Raw genomic sequence first — 16,742 nt, forward strand, 5'->3', positions numbered from 1 at the left:
GACTGACGTCTCATCTTCCTCTGCCTTTATCCCACTCAGTAATCGTGACGGAGCTCCTGCTCTGTCCTGCCCCAGGCCCTGTGCTGGGGACAGCGGGGACAGAGAAGAACAAAGTGCAGATGTGCCCCAGAAAGGGAAGCTGGCTGTGACTGCGGTGGGCAGATGTGGCGTTACAGCCGAGGGAGAGTGGGTACCGGGTACTCCCAGGGCTAGGGAGTCTTCATGAAAGAGGACGTGAGCAGTCCAGCTGGTCCCCAGGGCCTGGCACGTGCCAGATGCCAATATCATACCTGCAGAATCAAGTCGATGGCTGGAACCAGCCCCGGTGGAGGCTTTCCGATCTCCGTGGTGACACGGATGGGCACCGTGTGTCTCTAGTCCCTCCCTGGTTTCTCTGCAGTAGGAGGGCTGGTGGTGGCTCTGAATGCACACTCCTCTGGACCAGTGGTGGGGAGGAAGCCAGGAGACGGCTGCAGACCCAGATTCCTGGTTCTGCAAGACTGACGGGGTGGGAGGTCCCAGGAACAGCCTTGACCACCTCCTCAGCCGAGTCTGTCTCTCCCCAGGACTGACACTGTTCCCAGAACTGGCCTGAACCGTCATACTTTTGGGGTTTGCACATGTCCTTCGTGCTTCCTAGGCTCGTAATTATTTCTCAAAATCCAATGTAATGTCTGTGGAATCTTCCTTAAACCTGCCCTGTGCAGAATGCCCTCTGTTGGGTGGATGAGAGGATGGATGGATGGGTGCATGGGCGGATGGATAGATGGATGGATGGTTGGATGGTGGGTGGATGGATGGAGGATGGGTGGATGGATGGGTGGATGGATGGATGGATGGATGAATGGATGGATGGATGAATGGATGAATGGATGGGTGGGGGATGGGTGGGTGGATGGGCACATGGATGGATGGATGGGTGGAGGATGGGTAGATGGATGGATGGATGGATGGAAGATAGGTGGATGGGTATGGGTGGGTGGATGGATGGATGGAGGATGGGTGGATGGATGGATGGGTGGATGGGTGGATGAGTGTGTGGATGGATGGATGGATGGTTGGATGGGTGGATGAGTGTGTGGATGGATGGATGGATGGATGGAGGATGGGTGGATGGATGGGTGGATGGATGGATGGATGGATGGATGGGTGGGTGGATGGGCACATGGATGGATGGATGGGTGGATGGGTGGAGGATGGGTAGATGGATGGATGGATGGATGGATGGAAGATAGGTGGATGGGTATGGGTGGGTGGATGGATGGATGGAGGATGGGTGGATGGATGGATGGGTAGGAAAGCTGTGAAGAAAAAGGAAATAGCAGGAGAAAGCCTGGGCTCGGTCAAAGGGAGGACTGGGAGGTTGAACTCAAGCCTGAACTACTCTGGGAATGGAGGGAACGTGTCCACCCAAACCAGAGCAGAAGTAGAGCTAGTCCACAGAATGGGTGTGGCCTGCAAAGGGAGCCCTGGGTTAGCAGGGATTATGGATAGAGGTGGAGATTCGGTGTTGACATTAGGTCACAGGGAAGGGATCGAGAAGCTCCTTCTGGTTGGAGGGTGGGGGGAAGGCAAGGGGCACGCTCCTGAGCCCCGCTTGTGCACTTGGGATTTCTTGTTTCACACTTGCAGCGTGAATATTTGTGCCACCTTAATCAATCACTTTTCTCGTTAAATGGGAAGATTCTGCAAAATCCCGACTCTGCATGTGACCTGCATCAGAAGTCAGGCCCCCTCCTCCCTGGCCCTTCCCAGTGTCCCTTTCACTCAGGCAGCCCCTGGCTTCCTTCCCTGGTTCTTTGGTCTCTGTGCGCAGCTGCGGCCCGAGCCACAGGCGAGGCGCTGCCTCGCAGAAATCAAACCTCCAACAGTGCGTGTGATGGACTTAGATGCAGACGAGTTCTACACATTTGGGGCCTTCCTTTCAGTACGTTTTGAAATCAACCCAACAAGAATACTCAACACTTGCCCTCTTCTTCCATCCTGCAAGAGTTCAGCCGTCCTTTGAAAATCAGATCACATTTAAATTGGAAATGGGATGCGTTTTGCCGCCGCGAGTCATTTCTGAGGAGGTAGAGGGTACGCTCGTGCTCGTTCTGTTTCTGATTTTGAAGGTTGCTATTTTTTTATGTTTAAGTTTATTTATTTATTTTGAGAGAGACAGACAGCATCTGAGACAGGGGCTGAGAGAGAGGGAGAGAGAGAATCTCGAGCAGACTCTGCACCATCAGCGTGGTGCCCAATGCGGGGCTCAAACCCATGAAACTGTGAGACTGTGACCTGATCAAACCAAGAGTCAGCCGCTTAACTGACTGAGCCACTCACACAGCCCCGAAGGTTGCTATTTTTAATCCATGTTTCACAGAAGAGGAAATTAAGACCCAGGAAAGTTAACCAACCCTTCTGGGGCTGTAACTGCTGTACTCTGTGCCCACACTGAGCCACAGGACAGCCCATCATGTTCTCTCCAGATTTACGTAGCCCAGCGCTTGGCACACACAGGCACATCGGAAACTTCTGTGGGTCTGGACTGTTAATGCTGTTCAAATGTGTGTGCATCATTATTTGATAGTATTTATATTTTACATATAAATTTGTGATAAGTACATTTTATATGTTTTATGTAACATTCATAAACATATCTACATAAAATAAGATATACAGATGTGTGTAAGTTTATATAAATTTAAAATATACCATATATTTATACATAATATTTATATATGTTAGATTTTAACGTATTTTAAATAAGTATATTTACATATTTCATATTATGTAGTTATATATTTGGCATTATATAATACCTATGTAATATAGGATACCTGGGTGGCTCAGTCGGTTAAGCACCAACTTCGGCTCAGGTCATGATCTCATGCTTTGTGGGTTCGAGCCCCGCGTCGGGCTCTGTGCTGACAACTCAGAACCTGGAGCCTGCTTTGGATTCTCTGTCTCCCTCGCTCTCTGCCCCTCCCCCACTCACACACTGTCTCTCTCTCTCAAAAATAAATGAACATTAAAAAAAAAATAGTTCTCAGGCTCCCCCAGCCTCTCACCTCTTCCTTGAAGATCTGGAAACTCTTGAGTACTGGGAGCGTAGTCTTAACCTCAGCCCCAAGGACGGGTGACGTCCGCGGGTAACCCAGGCCCCTGAGGCTGGTGGGCACCACTGTGGGGCTGAGGCCAGGAGGGAGGAGAAGGTGACACTGATCAGGGCACAGCGGGTGCTGGACTGCCTGGGGCAGGGGTGGGGGGAACAGGGAAGCATGCTTGACTCAGCACCTGTGAGCCCCCACTGAGCTGGCCCAGACTCTGTACCCTGGGAGGGGTGGGTGGGAGTGGCCGGGTCATGAGGGGCCGCTGGCACACGGAGGGTGGTGACAAGCCCACGTCTTCAGCAGCGAGCTGAAGATGTTCGTGGGCGTTCACCCAGGACAAAGCTACAATGTCACCACCCGGCAGGGGCAGAGAAAGGGTGCTGACAGCCTGCAGAATATCTCTCCATCAGAGCTGAAGCCCTTGTTTACTTAGAATAGCCTGGAATCCTACGCCGGCTGCTGGGCATTTCATTTTTGAAACACAAGCCCAGAGAGCGAAAAGGGGGATGGCACTCCCAAATTCCCCTTCTGAGCATGAACTTGGTGTTCCTGACCGGGAGCCAGCGCTGGTGCGGGAGGCCCTCTCCAGCCTTCTATGTGGGCCCCAGCGGCCTCACCGCGCTGCCTCGTGCGTGCTTCCTAAGTCGGCGGCAGGGATGTTTGTAGAAACCAGCCTGGAATCAGCAGTCGATGCCGCAGACAATCAGTGGCGAATTCTCAGCATGTGGTCGTGGAACTTCAGGCTCCAAGCTTGCTCTGGGTCACGTTATCACGAATATTATTTTTCATTGTTCCAGGGATAGCAGCAGACACTATTAAATAAGACAAATCAAAGTATAAAACTTCCGAAGTAGGAAGTAAAATTATCATTTGCACACAATCTAATAGCCTAACTGGAAAATCTAAGAAACCAAATTGAAAAACCGTTACAAACAATAACAGAATTCAGTAAGGGGGCGGGAGTTAATAGCCTTTATATAAATAACTTCCGTTTCAGGAAGAAAAGAGTAGCCCAAAACGGGTAACTATCCAGAAGTCAACTTTTAACGTATGTGCAAAAAGCTAGATGAGGCAGACATCAAAACGTTCCCAGGGACAAAAAAAAAAAAAAAATCTGAGCAAACAAAGGTTTTATCATGTTCCTGGAGGGCATCAACATAAAAAAATAATTTCTTCCTAAAACATAAATTTCATCCCCAGCCTTCAGCTGCAGATCAGCCACAGAAGTGGCCTTAGAGTACTTCCAGGGAGCCGCCACCCCCCCATATCACATGACCTTGGACAAGTCCTAGCGTCAGAACAGGTGGGATGGAGAAAGTCCCCTGCAGGGACTGAGGCTCAACGAGCCTGCAGACTTTGCTTGCGTTGCTTCGTCTGTCGGGAGGAACGCCTCCTCCAAGAAGCCCTCCCTGACTCCCCCAGACTTCACCTCCTCCATTCTCCCCTGCTGGACTTCTCTCAGCCCTGCACTTACTTAGATCCTCCACCGGCTTTGAAGCCAGGATTCTATTATTTTCTCTGTCTCACTGAGAACAGCTCCTGGTGCCTACGGGAGAAGGCATGAATGCGTGGGGAGGTGAAGAGGGGAGCCCTCGGTCTGGCGGGAGGTCGCCCTGCGCATCTCGGGCAGACGCTGTGCTGGGTCGCCCGGATCACGCGGTGCAGAAGCACGGGGTCACATGGTATCATTTGCTCCCTGAGGAATCGGAGGCCCAGAGAGGGCTGCAGTCTTTCCATGGCCCAGCGAGGCTAACGCCCACCCCAGCCTCATGTGTCTCGTCCCAGAGTGCGGGAGAGTTCTCTCTGGGCCTTTGGCCGTCCCACAGAGGCGAGGAGGTGCCGGCAGGGCCCGGAGACAGGGAGGTGGCCCGGCACAGGGGAGGAGGCCTCCAGTCATGGCCTTCGTGTGGTCCCTCCCCTGGTCCAGGGAGGGACAGCTGTGTCCTGGGCGCCCGCTCCACGACAGGCCCTCTTCTGGGCTCTTTCGCATCCCCCGTCAGGAAAATGACCGCGGTGAGCTCACCGTCCTATGCCACGCAGGGGCCTCCGGCGTCCGGCTCAGAGCGGGGCTCGACGCAGTCTAAGACGCCTTCCGTTCTCTCCCCAGGTGTCGTGCGCCAAGTACGGCCCATCGTGGGCCCGTTTCATGCCGTCCTGAAGCTGGAGATGAACTACGTGGTCGGGGGGGTGGTGTCCCACCGAAACGTCGTCAACGTGCACATCTTCGTCTCCGAGTACTGGTTCTGAGGGCCCGTCCTGGCGCCGCCACGCCTCCGGGCCAAGTCCTTGCTCCGGCCACCGTGCCCGCCCTGCCCTGCCGAGCTTTCTTAAGTTTTTGTAATGTCAGGCCCGCATGTATTAAGCTGCGGCCAGAGGAACAAGTTCATCTCCTGTGTTTCGGTATTTAAATAGCGAGCCCAATTACTCAACGGTTTGTTGAAAACCTTGCTTGTTAGTATTATTTTCTTCATGCAGAGGTCAACGTTTGCTCCTTTCTCTGCCTGCAGGCTGGGCCTTGCCAAGGACCCAGGAAGGAAGGGCGTTTTTCGGGGGGCAGCCAGTCCAGATGCCGAGAGAAAACCCGTTCTTGCACTGACTGTACGAAATTTGACGTTTGGTACTTTTTTTTTTTTTTTTTTTTTTGGCCAATCGGGTGTTTTACGCCCAACGATGGGGCTGCGGTAGAGTAGCAGGTATGACCAGTTCTGCCCAGAAGCTGCATAACACGATGCCCCGGGGAGCACTTAGAAGGTGCCCTACGGTTCTGTTGAAACAGAAAAGGGAAAGGCACAGCCTGTTAGGTTTGTGTGCGAGCCGTGCGTGTTCACCAGGGGAATGGCTGGACTTTCTCGGCACCTGCATCCGTCCTTCCTTATCATGGGGGGGAAAATAAACAGTTTTGTGAGCCTCCCCATGGCCTGTGCCTGACAGTCTTTCAAGAAGAGGGCTCTCGAAGTGCCTGGGAATGTCCCCTCAGGCCTTCTCAGAGACCCCGCCTCCTGGGGAGGTTCTGGGGGTGGGGCCCAGCACGTATTGGAACAGCTTCCCACCCGTGTCACTTCTGATACCACACCCACCTCTGAGAAGTGTGGCTCGAGCCCACCCTGTGCCCCACGACCAGTCCTGCTAGGTGAGACATGGAGCCCCAGCGTCCGATAGAATCGCTTGAGGGATTCTGGTCCCTTCTTGAAATCACTGCGGAGAAATAACAATTCTCTTCAGCAGGAAAGAGGGGCCACCAGTGTGCACTGAGTCTCCCCGCCCCCCGCCACCCCCTTGCACTTGGCACGTGGTGCCTCATCCACGGCTCCCAGAGCCCAGTGAGGTGGGCACGATCGTATGCAATTTCGAGATGAGTAAACAGAGCTCAATTGCCTAAGTCACACAGCTTTTTAGGGACAAGGGATTCAAATTCAGTTTATCGGACGCCAAGCTCTGCAAAGCTCTGGGTCAGAAGAATCGTGGGCAGACTGGGTTTCTAGGGTGTCCCGTTACTGCCAGCATTGATGTTGGAGCCAAGGTGCAGCCTGTGCCCTGAGGCGCGCCGGGACGCGCGGGGATGTGGCAGCGGGGTCCCTGGCTTCCACACACGCCTCTCCTCCAGCCCCTGCCCAGATGTATCCCATCTTCTTAGGTATGGATGCCCCTTGTGGCTCAGAGCCTCTCTCCTCCTGTATCCCAGCTCATCTCGGCAGCCTGGACCCTGGCACTGGTTGAGATCTCAGCCCCACGTGGGACTTCGCCCTCGTTGGGATTTCAACGTGGCCCCAGTTCTGCAGAATGTGGTCTCTAGCCACCTTCGGGAACTCCCCGCGTTTCTGAGGTCGCTCATTTGGGGGGCACTGGTCTGTGAAAGTCAGGCCCGGGCCAGCCAGGCACAAGAGCTGCTGGGGCCTGGCCGTCTCGAAGCGGTGGGGAGGGGGACAACAGGTGTAGGACTGGACAATCCAGGGAGCCATCTGAGCCGCTCTGGAGACCAGTGATTTGGGGTCTTGGCAGAGAAGGGGGGGGGGGAACCTGGGGTCTGATCACGGGAATGGAAGCCTGGGGGTGAAGGGCAGGAAATGAGAGGCCGCTTGGGGTTCTGGTTTCCTGCCTGGAATTTGGGGGCGGGGCGGAGGCGGGTTGGGGGTGGGGGGCAAGTCTGCAGGAGCCAGGCAGCTCTGGGCCCAGGCCCTTGGAGGGGGAGGTATCTCCTGCTCCCTGAGGCCTGGGGTGGGAGTTGGGGGGGGAGGTACTGCAGGGCCGAATGGGAAGGGAGAAACGAGGACCCCTGGAACAGGGGCCTTCCCACTCTCTTTATAGGAGTTAGAGTGTGGGAGCTGCCATTGGTGGGCAGGGCCAAGCCCCCTGCCACTGATTGGCTCTCGGGAGAGCACGTGACTCAAGCTGGCCAATCAGCCCTTCCCGAGAGCGCGCTGGGGCGTGGGAGCCAGCCGAGGGGAGGCAGAGAGGGGACAAGGAGCTGCCAGGTGGAGATGCGGAGGGGTGGAGAGGGAGCTGGGCGCCTGTCCCGCCTGACTCGGGGAGCCAGAGAGGCCGGCTCGGGCCTCACCTTGGGAGGGCCCAGCAGCGTGACTTACTGGCATCTGCCCAGCCTCAGTTTCTGCATCTGGAAAGCGGAGGCGATAATCGCTGCCCGGCTGCCCTGCCCTAGACGGCAGTGAGCAGCGCCGGCTGGAGACGCAGGGCACGAAAGTGCTGCCTACCTGTGTGTAATCTGAATTCACTCATCGTCCAGAGTGGTGACGAGGAGGGCGAGGATCGCGATGGCCACTGTCAACCAAGCCACACCAATTCCCTGCGCAAGGACGGCGTCTTTCTGCTTCTGCATTTTCTTAACCATCCGTGAGAGAGTCAGTAGAGCCGTTGTGTAAATTAGACACGAGCACAACTTCTATTGCATATCGTGCTCCGGGTTGGGCACCTGGTGGACCACTAAGTATCCCATTGGTCTTGCCAAGTAATGACTGCCAGGGCCCAGCTTCGGCTGCATCAGGGGACCAGCTAATGTGAACCCGCAGTGCCTCCGGGCCCCAGACAACAGGGGTCCCTTAGAACAAAATAATTGAGGGGAATCGCTAAAGGGAAAGCAAGTTCAGGAGAGGGCAAACGCACACCGACCCCAGACCGAATCATTTTTGCTGACTTGGTAGAGAAGAAACTTGGAGGGAAGGTTCCAGAAGGTCTTGTGCTGTACTATTCTACCAGAAAGCTGCGTCTGTTTTCAATGAAGGGAACTTACGCTAACGTTCAGAGGAGCACGGCAGCATTGTGGCAGGAGTGCCTGGGTCGCCTGGTGTCCTGGAGGGGCTGGTGTAGATGGAGGCAGGGCCACCTGTCACCTGGAACCCAAGGAGGTAAGCCGGCTTTCCTAAGTCCCCACAAGGTTCTCAGGTTTGTTCGGGTGAAAACACCTGGAAACCATGCTGCGTTCTTTCATTCCCAGTATTTTGTCATGACAATTTTCAAACATACAGCAAAGTTGAACAAATGTTACAGTGAATGCCGGGATTCTATCGCTAACATTTTACAAGATCAATTTGCACTTTGGTTTTAATGTTTATTTTTGAGAGAGAGAGAGAGAGAGAGAGAGAAAGAAAGAGAGCATGAGCAGGGGAGGGGAGGGGCAGAGAGAGGGGGGACAGAAGATCCAAGCAGTCACTGAGAGCAGAGAGCCCGGTCGGTGCAGGGCTCAAACTCACAAACCGCGAGATTATGACCTGAGCCTGAGTTGGACGCTTAACCGATTGAGCCACCCAGGTGCCCCAATTAGATGCCACATTTTGTTAGAGTCTAGTGTGGGCACGCAGTGGAGACAGAGACCCCAGAGGAGTCTGAACTGGTTTTGTGGGACGTGGCTTCGGCAGCAGGCTCCTTGCTCCCTCCTCTGTCGGGGACACCCAGTCTGCTTGTCCTGAGGCCACTTCCTGGACTGCAGCGGGACCGTCACCCTGAGCCGATTCAGATTCATATCCAGGACAGTTCGCGTATTGTGTCCCCTTCCCTGGCTGTGCTGTGCTCGCCTGGGTGGCATCGGGGTCCCAGCAACAATTCTTTTCCTATCGTGCTTCCCAGCGCCATTCACAGCGAAGGGGTGGGCTTCTAGGCGCGGCTCACCACCCTCCTGGAGGCGGAATAAGATGGAAAGCGACTCTTGAGTGACTGTTGAGGTCTCAAGGGAGAAACAGAGCACGGCAGAGCTTGTATAATATGGCCTTTAGGGAGTATGGTGACCGTCACCGTGACCCCGATGATAATCACGTTACATTTCGTACAACTTCTGTTTCGTGCCAAGAACACCTCTAACTGTCCCCCAGCACGCATGCACGAACGCACTTCCTCCTTAGCTCCTCAGCCAGGCCAGCTCGGGGCCATCTTCTCATAAGGAGACACCTGTCTCGTCCCCTGGATGACCCTCTGCTCCCATCACTACAGAACTCACAGTGTGACCACCCGCCCTGTGACCCCCCGTCATGTCTCCACAATGCCAGGATCCCCAAGATACTGGATCTGTGATTTTACTTTTTAAAACTTTGTATTGGGACGCCTGGGTGGCTCAGTTGGTTGAGCATCTGACTCTTGATTTCAGCTCATGTCATGATCCCAGAATTGTGGGATTGAGCCCCGAGTCAGGCTCTGCACTAAGCATGGGGCCTGCTTAAGATTCTCTCCCTCTCTCTCTCTCTCTCTCTCTCTCTCCCTCTGCCTTCTACCCCGCTCAAAAAAAAAAAAAAAACCTTGTTATTTTTGATCTCTTTTTAATGCATTAAAGTATAGAGTGTATGAAAGCTCTCATACCCATCACCTGGCTTCAACAATTACCAATTAACCACCTTTTTACTATTCCTCCTGGTCTCTCCCTTCTCTCGACTCCTTTTGTTTTTCCAGGAGTATTTTTTTTCAATAGCCTTTCTTTTTTAGCACAGATTTAGATTCACAGAAAAGGGATGAAGATAGCACAGGGTTCGCGTACACCGGACCCCCAGTCTCTCCACTGTAAATAGTTTCCGTTAGTCTCGTACGTCTGTTATAATCAATGAACCCATATTAATGCATCATTGTTAACTAAAATACGTACTTTAGTTTGGTTCCCTTGCCTTGTACTTAATATCCTTTTGGTGTTCCAGGACCCCATCTAGGACACCACGTGACATGTCATTGTCACGTCCCCTGAGCTCCTCTGGGCTGTGACAGTGTCTCACACTTCCCTTGTTGTTAATGACCTTGGCAGTCTTGAGGAGTACTGGACAGGCATTTTGTAGGACGCCCCTCAGCTGGGCTTTGTCTGATGGTTAGACTGGGTTATGGGTTTGGGGGAGGAAGACCATGGGGGGGAAGTGTCCTTCTAACCCATCATAGCAGGGCACCTGCCATCAACATGACTGATGACGGCCAACGCTGACTTTCGTCATCTGGGTGAGGTGCGTCTGTCAGCCTTCTCTGCTGTGAGGTCGCTCTGTCCTCCTGTCCGTTCTGTCCTCTTTGGGAGGAAGTCACTACACACAGCCCAGCCTTAAGGAATGAGGAATTACTCTCCAACATCTTGAGGGCAGAGTGCAGGGAGTATTTTAAAGCAAAGCCCAGGCATCCTGTCGCTTCGTGTTTAAATACTTTAAATACTGTGTTAATATACATTTCTAAGGATAAGGGCTTTTATTTTTCTAAGTTTATTTATTTATCTTGAGAGAGAGAGAGAGAGAGAGAGCAGGAGGGGCAGAGAGAGAGGGAGAGAGAAAATCCCAAGCAGGCCCCGTGCTGTTAGCGTCACCCGCACACATTTTTGTATAAACGTGTTCAGAGCAGCTGCGTCCGTGACAAGCCAAAGATTGCCTGCAGCCACCAGAAGCTGGGAGAATCCTGGAAAGCATCCTCTCTCAGAGCCTCCAGAAGGAGTTAACCTTGCCGACACCTTGATTTCTGGCCGCGGACCCCCAGAACTGGGAGAGCACAGATGGCTGCTTTTTTAAGCCATTAAGATTGTGGTGATTTGTTACAGCAGGAAACCTGGGAAACTGATAGTCTGTGTGCGTGTGTGTGTGTGTGTGTGTGTGTGTGTGTACATATATGTGTATGTAAATTTTCCAAATTCCTGCTCAACAATACATCTCTTGGTGTATACATTTTTTGGAGAGCATAGATAGTGAATTAATTCTGCTATTTTCCCATACTTTGCAAAAACGAGGCATCCCGAGTGTGGGTACACGTACCTCGCGTGTCCCTTTGGTCTCAGCCTTGAGGACGGCAGCTTCATCGGGGGCCCCTGTGGCCCTGGGATTTGCTACTAGAAGGGGGGGGGCATGGGGCACAGGGGATCGCCCACCTCAACACGACTGGTGCAGTGAAATCAAGCATCCTAGCGACAGCAAGGAGCCCAGGAGGGAAAGTCCAGCCGCAATTCCATTTGGAGAATTCAACCGCGATTCACCGTGTCCGCGGCAAGCTCAAGATGCCGCAATTTAATTATTAAACATTATGGGGCATTAGAAGGGTGATCCATTTTAAGCACGGCTGCTTTGTTAATATCTGTGGCAGCTCCTGCATGAATCGGTGTCATTTAAGTAAGCAATGGTGCTAGAATTACGCACGAGATTATGTACGGGAAGGGGTCAGCAGTCAAGTCAGAGAGAAGCGATTACTTTGAATCACTGAAACCTCCCGCACTGGGTCTCCCAGCAGATAAATGTCACCTGGCTTGTTCCTGTTGGTTTTCTGCGGGCACTTAGCTACCACCCCATGAGCTGGCTGTCTTCCGGATGGTGTCTTCGGTGCCCCGTGAAATAAGCACACGTCTCTTCCTGGGTGGGCCCCGTCGCTGAGCCACCCTAGACCCGCTCACGTCAACTGCCCTGGCCTCCAGGTCCTGCTGCTTCCCAGTAACTTGCTCCTTTTGAGCAAAGCACCCCGGATCCAGCCCCTCTGCTTTGTTTGCGAGACCCTGCATCTCGTCCCTCCATCTGCCCCCTTCAGTTCGTTCATTCATTCATTCATTCAGTCAGTCAATCACCTCACTTCACCCCCTCCCACTGGTGAGTCATTTCACCTGCATCTCCCCCCAGCTGCCTGGCTGGCCCTGCAAAACCCAGACTGGAACGAGCTCCTCCTGGTCCTGGATCCTTCAGAGGCTCCCACACCAACCTCACGGTCCGGCTACGGGACCCTTCCCATGGGGCACCACCCTTACATCCCCCCACCGCCCACCCACTCTACGCGGGGTCCAGACGCACAGAACGTGTTCGCACACACAGATCCTTTCACTTGGGGTAACAATGCTTCCACCTTCTCTGCCTGGTGAACTTCTGACCCTACGAGACCCAGCATAAAACGCCCACTGTTTTAGGTACACACCCAAAGGAATCGAAAGCAGGGACTCGCACAGATATTTTTACATACGTGTTCAGAGCAGCGTTCACAACCACTAAGAGATGGAAACAACCCAAGAGTCCATCAACAGATGAATGGATAAACAAAATGTGGTCTATACATACAATGGAATATTATTCACCCATAAAAAAGAAGGAAATAAGCGAGACCCAGAAGGGCAACTGTTGTATGGTTTTAATTAAAAGAAGTAGATACCTAGAATGGGAAAATTATCTCGAAATAGGGAGTAGAGTAGAGGTCTCCAGGGGCTGAGCAGATGTCTTAGGGAGTCAGTGTTCCATGGGCACAGAGTTTTTGTTGGGGGTGGATGGAAAACTCTTAGGTATAGAAGGTATAGGTTCAACAATACTGTAAAAGTATCTGATGTCACTGGTGTCCACTTATGAATGGCTGACCCCATAACTACCAGGCCATTTTTGAGAGAGAGAGAGAAAGAGAGACAGAGTGCAAGGAGGGGAGGGGCAGAGAGAGAGGGAGACACAGAATCCGAAGCAGGCTGCCGGCTCTGAGCTGTCGGCACAGGGCCTGACACGGGGCTCAACCCCACGAACTGGGAGATCATGACCTGAGCCAAAGTTGGATGTTTAACCGACTGAGCCACCCAGGCACCGGTTAAGAATTTTTTTAAAGCAACCTCTATACCCAGCGTGGGGCTCAAACTCACAACCCCGAGATCAAGAGTCGCACACTCCATTGATTGAGCCAGCCAGGTGCCCCTACTTTTTAAAAAAAAAAACTTTAAAAAAGAAATTCCAGATGCTCTGAGACACCTCCCTCAGTTTCCCAGGTGTGACCAGTGCTTCCCTTCTCTGTGCATTTGGAGTCTTCCTGTGGTAGGCGTTTGCTGAATCGTACCTTAACTGTCCATTCATGGGTCGGGGCGCCTGGCTGGCTCAGTCGGTTAAGCATCGGACTTTGGCCTAGGTCATGATCTCGTGGTTCGAGCCCCGTGTGGGGCTCTGTGCTGACAGCTCGGAGTGTGGAGCCTGCTTCGGATTCTGTGTCTCCCTCGTTCTCTGCCCCTCCCCCGCCCACGCTCTCTCTCCCTCTTTCTCTCAAAAATAAACATTAAAAATTTTTTTGTTTAAATGTCCATTCATGGGGCACCTGGCTGGCTCAGTGACTTAAGGATCTGACTCTTGGTTTCAGCTCAGGTCCTGGTCTCACAGTTCATGAGTTCAAGCCCTGCATCGGGAGCCTGATTGGGATTCTCTCTCTCTCCCTCTCTCTCTGCCCCTCCCCTGCTCGCTCTCTCTGTCTCTCTCTCAAAATAAATAGACTTTTAAAAAACCTATAAAAAATAAATAAATGTCTATTCGTGTGCCTGTCCCTTCCCGGAGAGCAAGTACCCCGAGAGCAGAGGCTCATCTTTGTTCTGATGTCCCCTGGCACAGTGTCAGGCACAGAATAGGAGCTCAGGAAGTGTTTTTTGGATGGAGAATGGAAAACCACCGTGCTGTGCACTGAATTGTGCCCCCATCCTGCCCAAAATCCGTATGTTGAAACCCTAACCTCCAGAGTGACTCTTTGGAGACGAGGTCTTTGTAGAAGTGATTCAGGGTCATCAGGGAGGGGCCCTGACCAGATAGGGTTCGTGTCCTTAGAAGAAGAAGAAAAGACACCAGAGATCTCATACGAACGTCATGCATACACGATGCGAAGGTGGCCATCTACAAGCCAGAAGGGAGCGTCACCAGAAACCAGTTTTTCGGCAGCCAGATCTTGAACTTCAGCCTCCAGCACAGCGAGTTATGAATGTTAAAGCCTCCGTCTGCAGTATCTGTTACGGAAGCCTGTGACACACTGCCACCAGACAGGAATGGAGGCGACGCTCACACGTGCGGGCCCATCAAGGCACGTGATGACCCATGACCGCACCGTGACCAGTGAGAGCTGCCGGCAGTGGGAGCAGAAGAAGGGGCAGCTTCTGGGGAGCTTCCTGGTCTCCCAAGATTCAGGACTTTCTAGGGGCGCCTGGGGGTTCAGTTGGTTAAGTGTCCGACTTCGGCTCAGTTCATGATCTCGTGGTTCGTGAGTTCGAGCCCCGAGTCAGGCTCTGTGCTGATGGTGTAGAGCCTACTTAGAATTCTCTCTCTCTCTCCCTCTCTCTCTCTCTCTCTCTCTGCCCCTCCCCAACTTGCACTCTTTCTCTGTCTCAAAATAAATAAACTTAAAAATAAATACATCAAGATTCGAGGTTAAGCATCTGATTTGGGCTCAGGTCACGATCTCATGGTCCATGAGTTCAAGCCCCGCGTCGAGCTCTGTGCTGACAGCTCGGAGCCCCGAGCCTGCTTCGGATTCTGTGTCTCCCTCTCTCTCTGCCCCTCCCCTGCTCACGCTCTGTCTGTCGCGCTCTCTCTGAGAAGTAAGTAAACGTTAAAAAAATTTAAAAACATGTTTCGCATAAAAAACTCAACCGATGGTCTTCTCCGAAGTGACGTCTGTGAGTTCGCGGGTCAGGGTTGGCAAAGGCCAGAAGCCAAGTCAGCTTCCCCCGCCTGCCCCACCCCCCGGCCTCCGACCTCCAGCCTCTGCCCTGAACCCAGGACCAGCTGGTCCCCTTCAAATCCCATATTTGCCGGATTGTGTTAATAGTCCAGCCCTGGGGGGAGAAGTGGTAAGAATGATAAAAAGCACGTGTGTGTGGGATACCTCCGGAAACACGTTCAGGGTTTAAAAATGATGAATACACACCCAAGCGGGGCTAACCCCAAAGGACGAGAGGTGGCTTTACCTGCGGCCAGCCACAGGGGACTTGGAAATTAGAAAGGAATGTTTTCCACTCGGCAGAGAGAAACACTCTTATCCCAGGGCCTATCTTGACAACTTGATGGTGACTCTTCTCAACCCAGCCTAGATAATTGCACAATTAATTGTGTGCAGGTAACTCGCCGGGAGAAGGTGCTTATTAGGAGCGGGGAGCCCGACGCCCACTCTCCCCTGGAAAGCCGTCAGGCTCGCCTCTACGCCAGGCGCCCGTGTGAAGGGGCCGCCCGCCAGCGTGCAGGGCCTTCTGTGTGCAACTCTGCTCACGGGACGGCTGGACCCGAGCGCCCAGGGGCCCCTGCCACTGCCTGTTTGTTCCGCCGGGTCAAGTCTGAGGCTGTTCCTTGGAACCGAGGCCCTGCCAGGGTCGGTGCGGCGAGGCTGAAGAGGCAGGAGTTTCCCTTGGGGCTTTGGTCATTCTCCCTTTGGGTTCCCTGAGATGCTTCTAGAAAGCCAGCCTCTGCTTCCTTCCCCCCGCAGCCCCCTCCACGGTCCACACAGCTTGGGGCCTGATGTGCCTGTGCCGGGGCCGGTTCCTTGAGTGCTGGCATAGTCCCGATGCTGGGGGACAAGTCAACCCCACCCTCAGGGCCCTCGGCCTTCAGGGAGCCGGGCCGTCCCTCAGTGGCCTGTCTTCTGGAGCACGGCTGCCGTGGGCCCTGATATGGGCTGCTGGAGGCAGGGAAATGGTTCCCAAACCGGACTCGGTTCTTTAACCCCCATCCCTACCACCGTCACCACGATTCTGGCCTCCGGTGTCCCATCCTGTGAGACACACATTCCCAAGGGCCTCTCCCCACTTGGCTGTTCCCCGGACAAGGCAGGGGCAGCCGGTGCTGGAGAGCCGGGAGTGGAGGGGAGGGCCCAGGGCTGTTGTAGAGGAGGTGAGGCAATCATTCCGCCATAGGGTGGCCCCGCAGGCTTCTGTCTCCCTCCCTTTGCAGGAAATCCAGAACAAAGGACGTGGTATCTGCGTATGGTCAGCTTGCAAGCCTGTGAGCCTGGGGTGACCTTAGCGTGCGTTACAGAAGCCACGCTGTAGGGAAGCCTGCACCTCTGTCCCCCTGCCCCTCTCTCCCACCCTACACCTCTACAGGAACCTAGAATCTGCCCCGGAGCCTTGGCTTTGGGCAAGACTATTATGGAGAAGGATAGGCAGGGGTGGGAGGGGAGGGGAGACAGGAGACAGGCACGCAGAGCTCCGGGCACGGAATAGGGCCAAGGAAGAGGGGCGTCACCTGGAGGGTGGGACCCAGAAGCCATTGCAATGTCACCGAGCAAATGTGGCCACGAAACAGCCCTCTCGGGGCAGCGGCCAAGGGCCAACGTCCTCAACTGGAAATCTAAGCAGTTAGCAGACTAATTATAATGCCAACATCAGCCGACAGCTCTGACCCTGACATTGTATTATTGCATGAAACCCTCCCTCTCGACAATGAGTCCCGCGCTCCGGCCACCCTGCCCCAGATCCTGCACCTGCACGGATGAATTATT

General features: G+C 53.6%; 1 protein-coding gene across 1 annotated transcript in view; it reads left to right on the forward strand.

Annotated features, from left to right (window-relative positions):
- FBLN1 (fibulin 1) overlaps nt 1-6,005 on the forward strand; it is an 86,739-nt gene extending 80,734 nt beyond the window's left edge. The window contains exon 17 of the mRNA XM_042993529.1: nt 5,203-6,005. Coding sequence (XP_042849463.1) covers nt 5,203-5,342 — 140 coding nt within the window. The 3' untranslated portion in view covers nt 5,343-6,005. The remainder of the gene's footprint in view (nt 1-5,202) is intronic.
- Nucleotides 6,006-16,742: the final 10,737 nt, after the last annotated feature.

Source organism: Panthera tigris, chromosome B4, assembly GCF_018350195.1.
Source record: "Panthera tigris isolate Pti1 chromosome B4, P.tigris_Pti1_mat1.1, whole genome shotgun sequence".
NCBI lineage: Eukaryota > Metazoa > Chordata > Mammalia > Carnivora > Felidae > Panthera > Panthera tigris.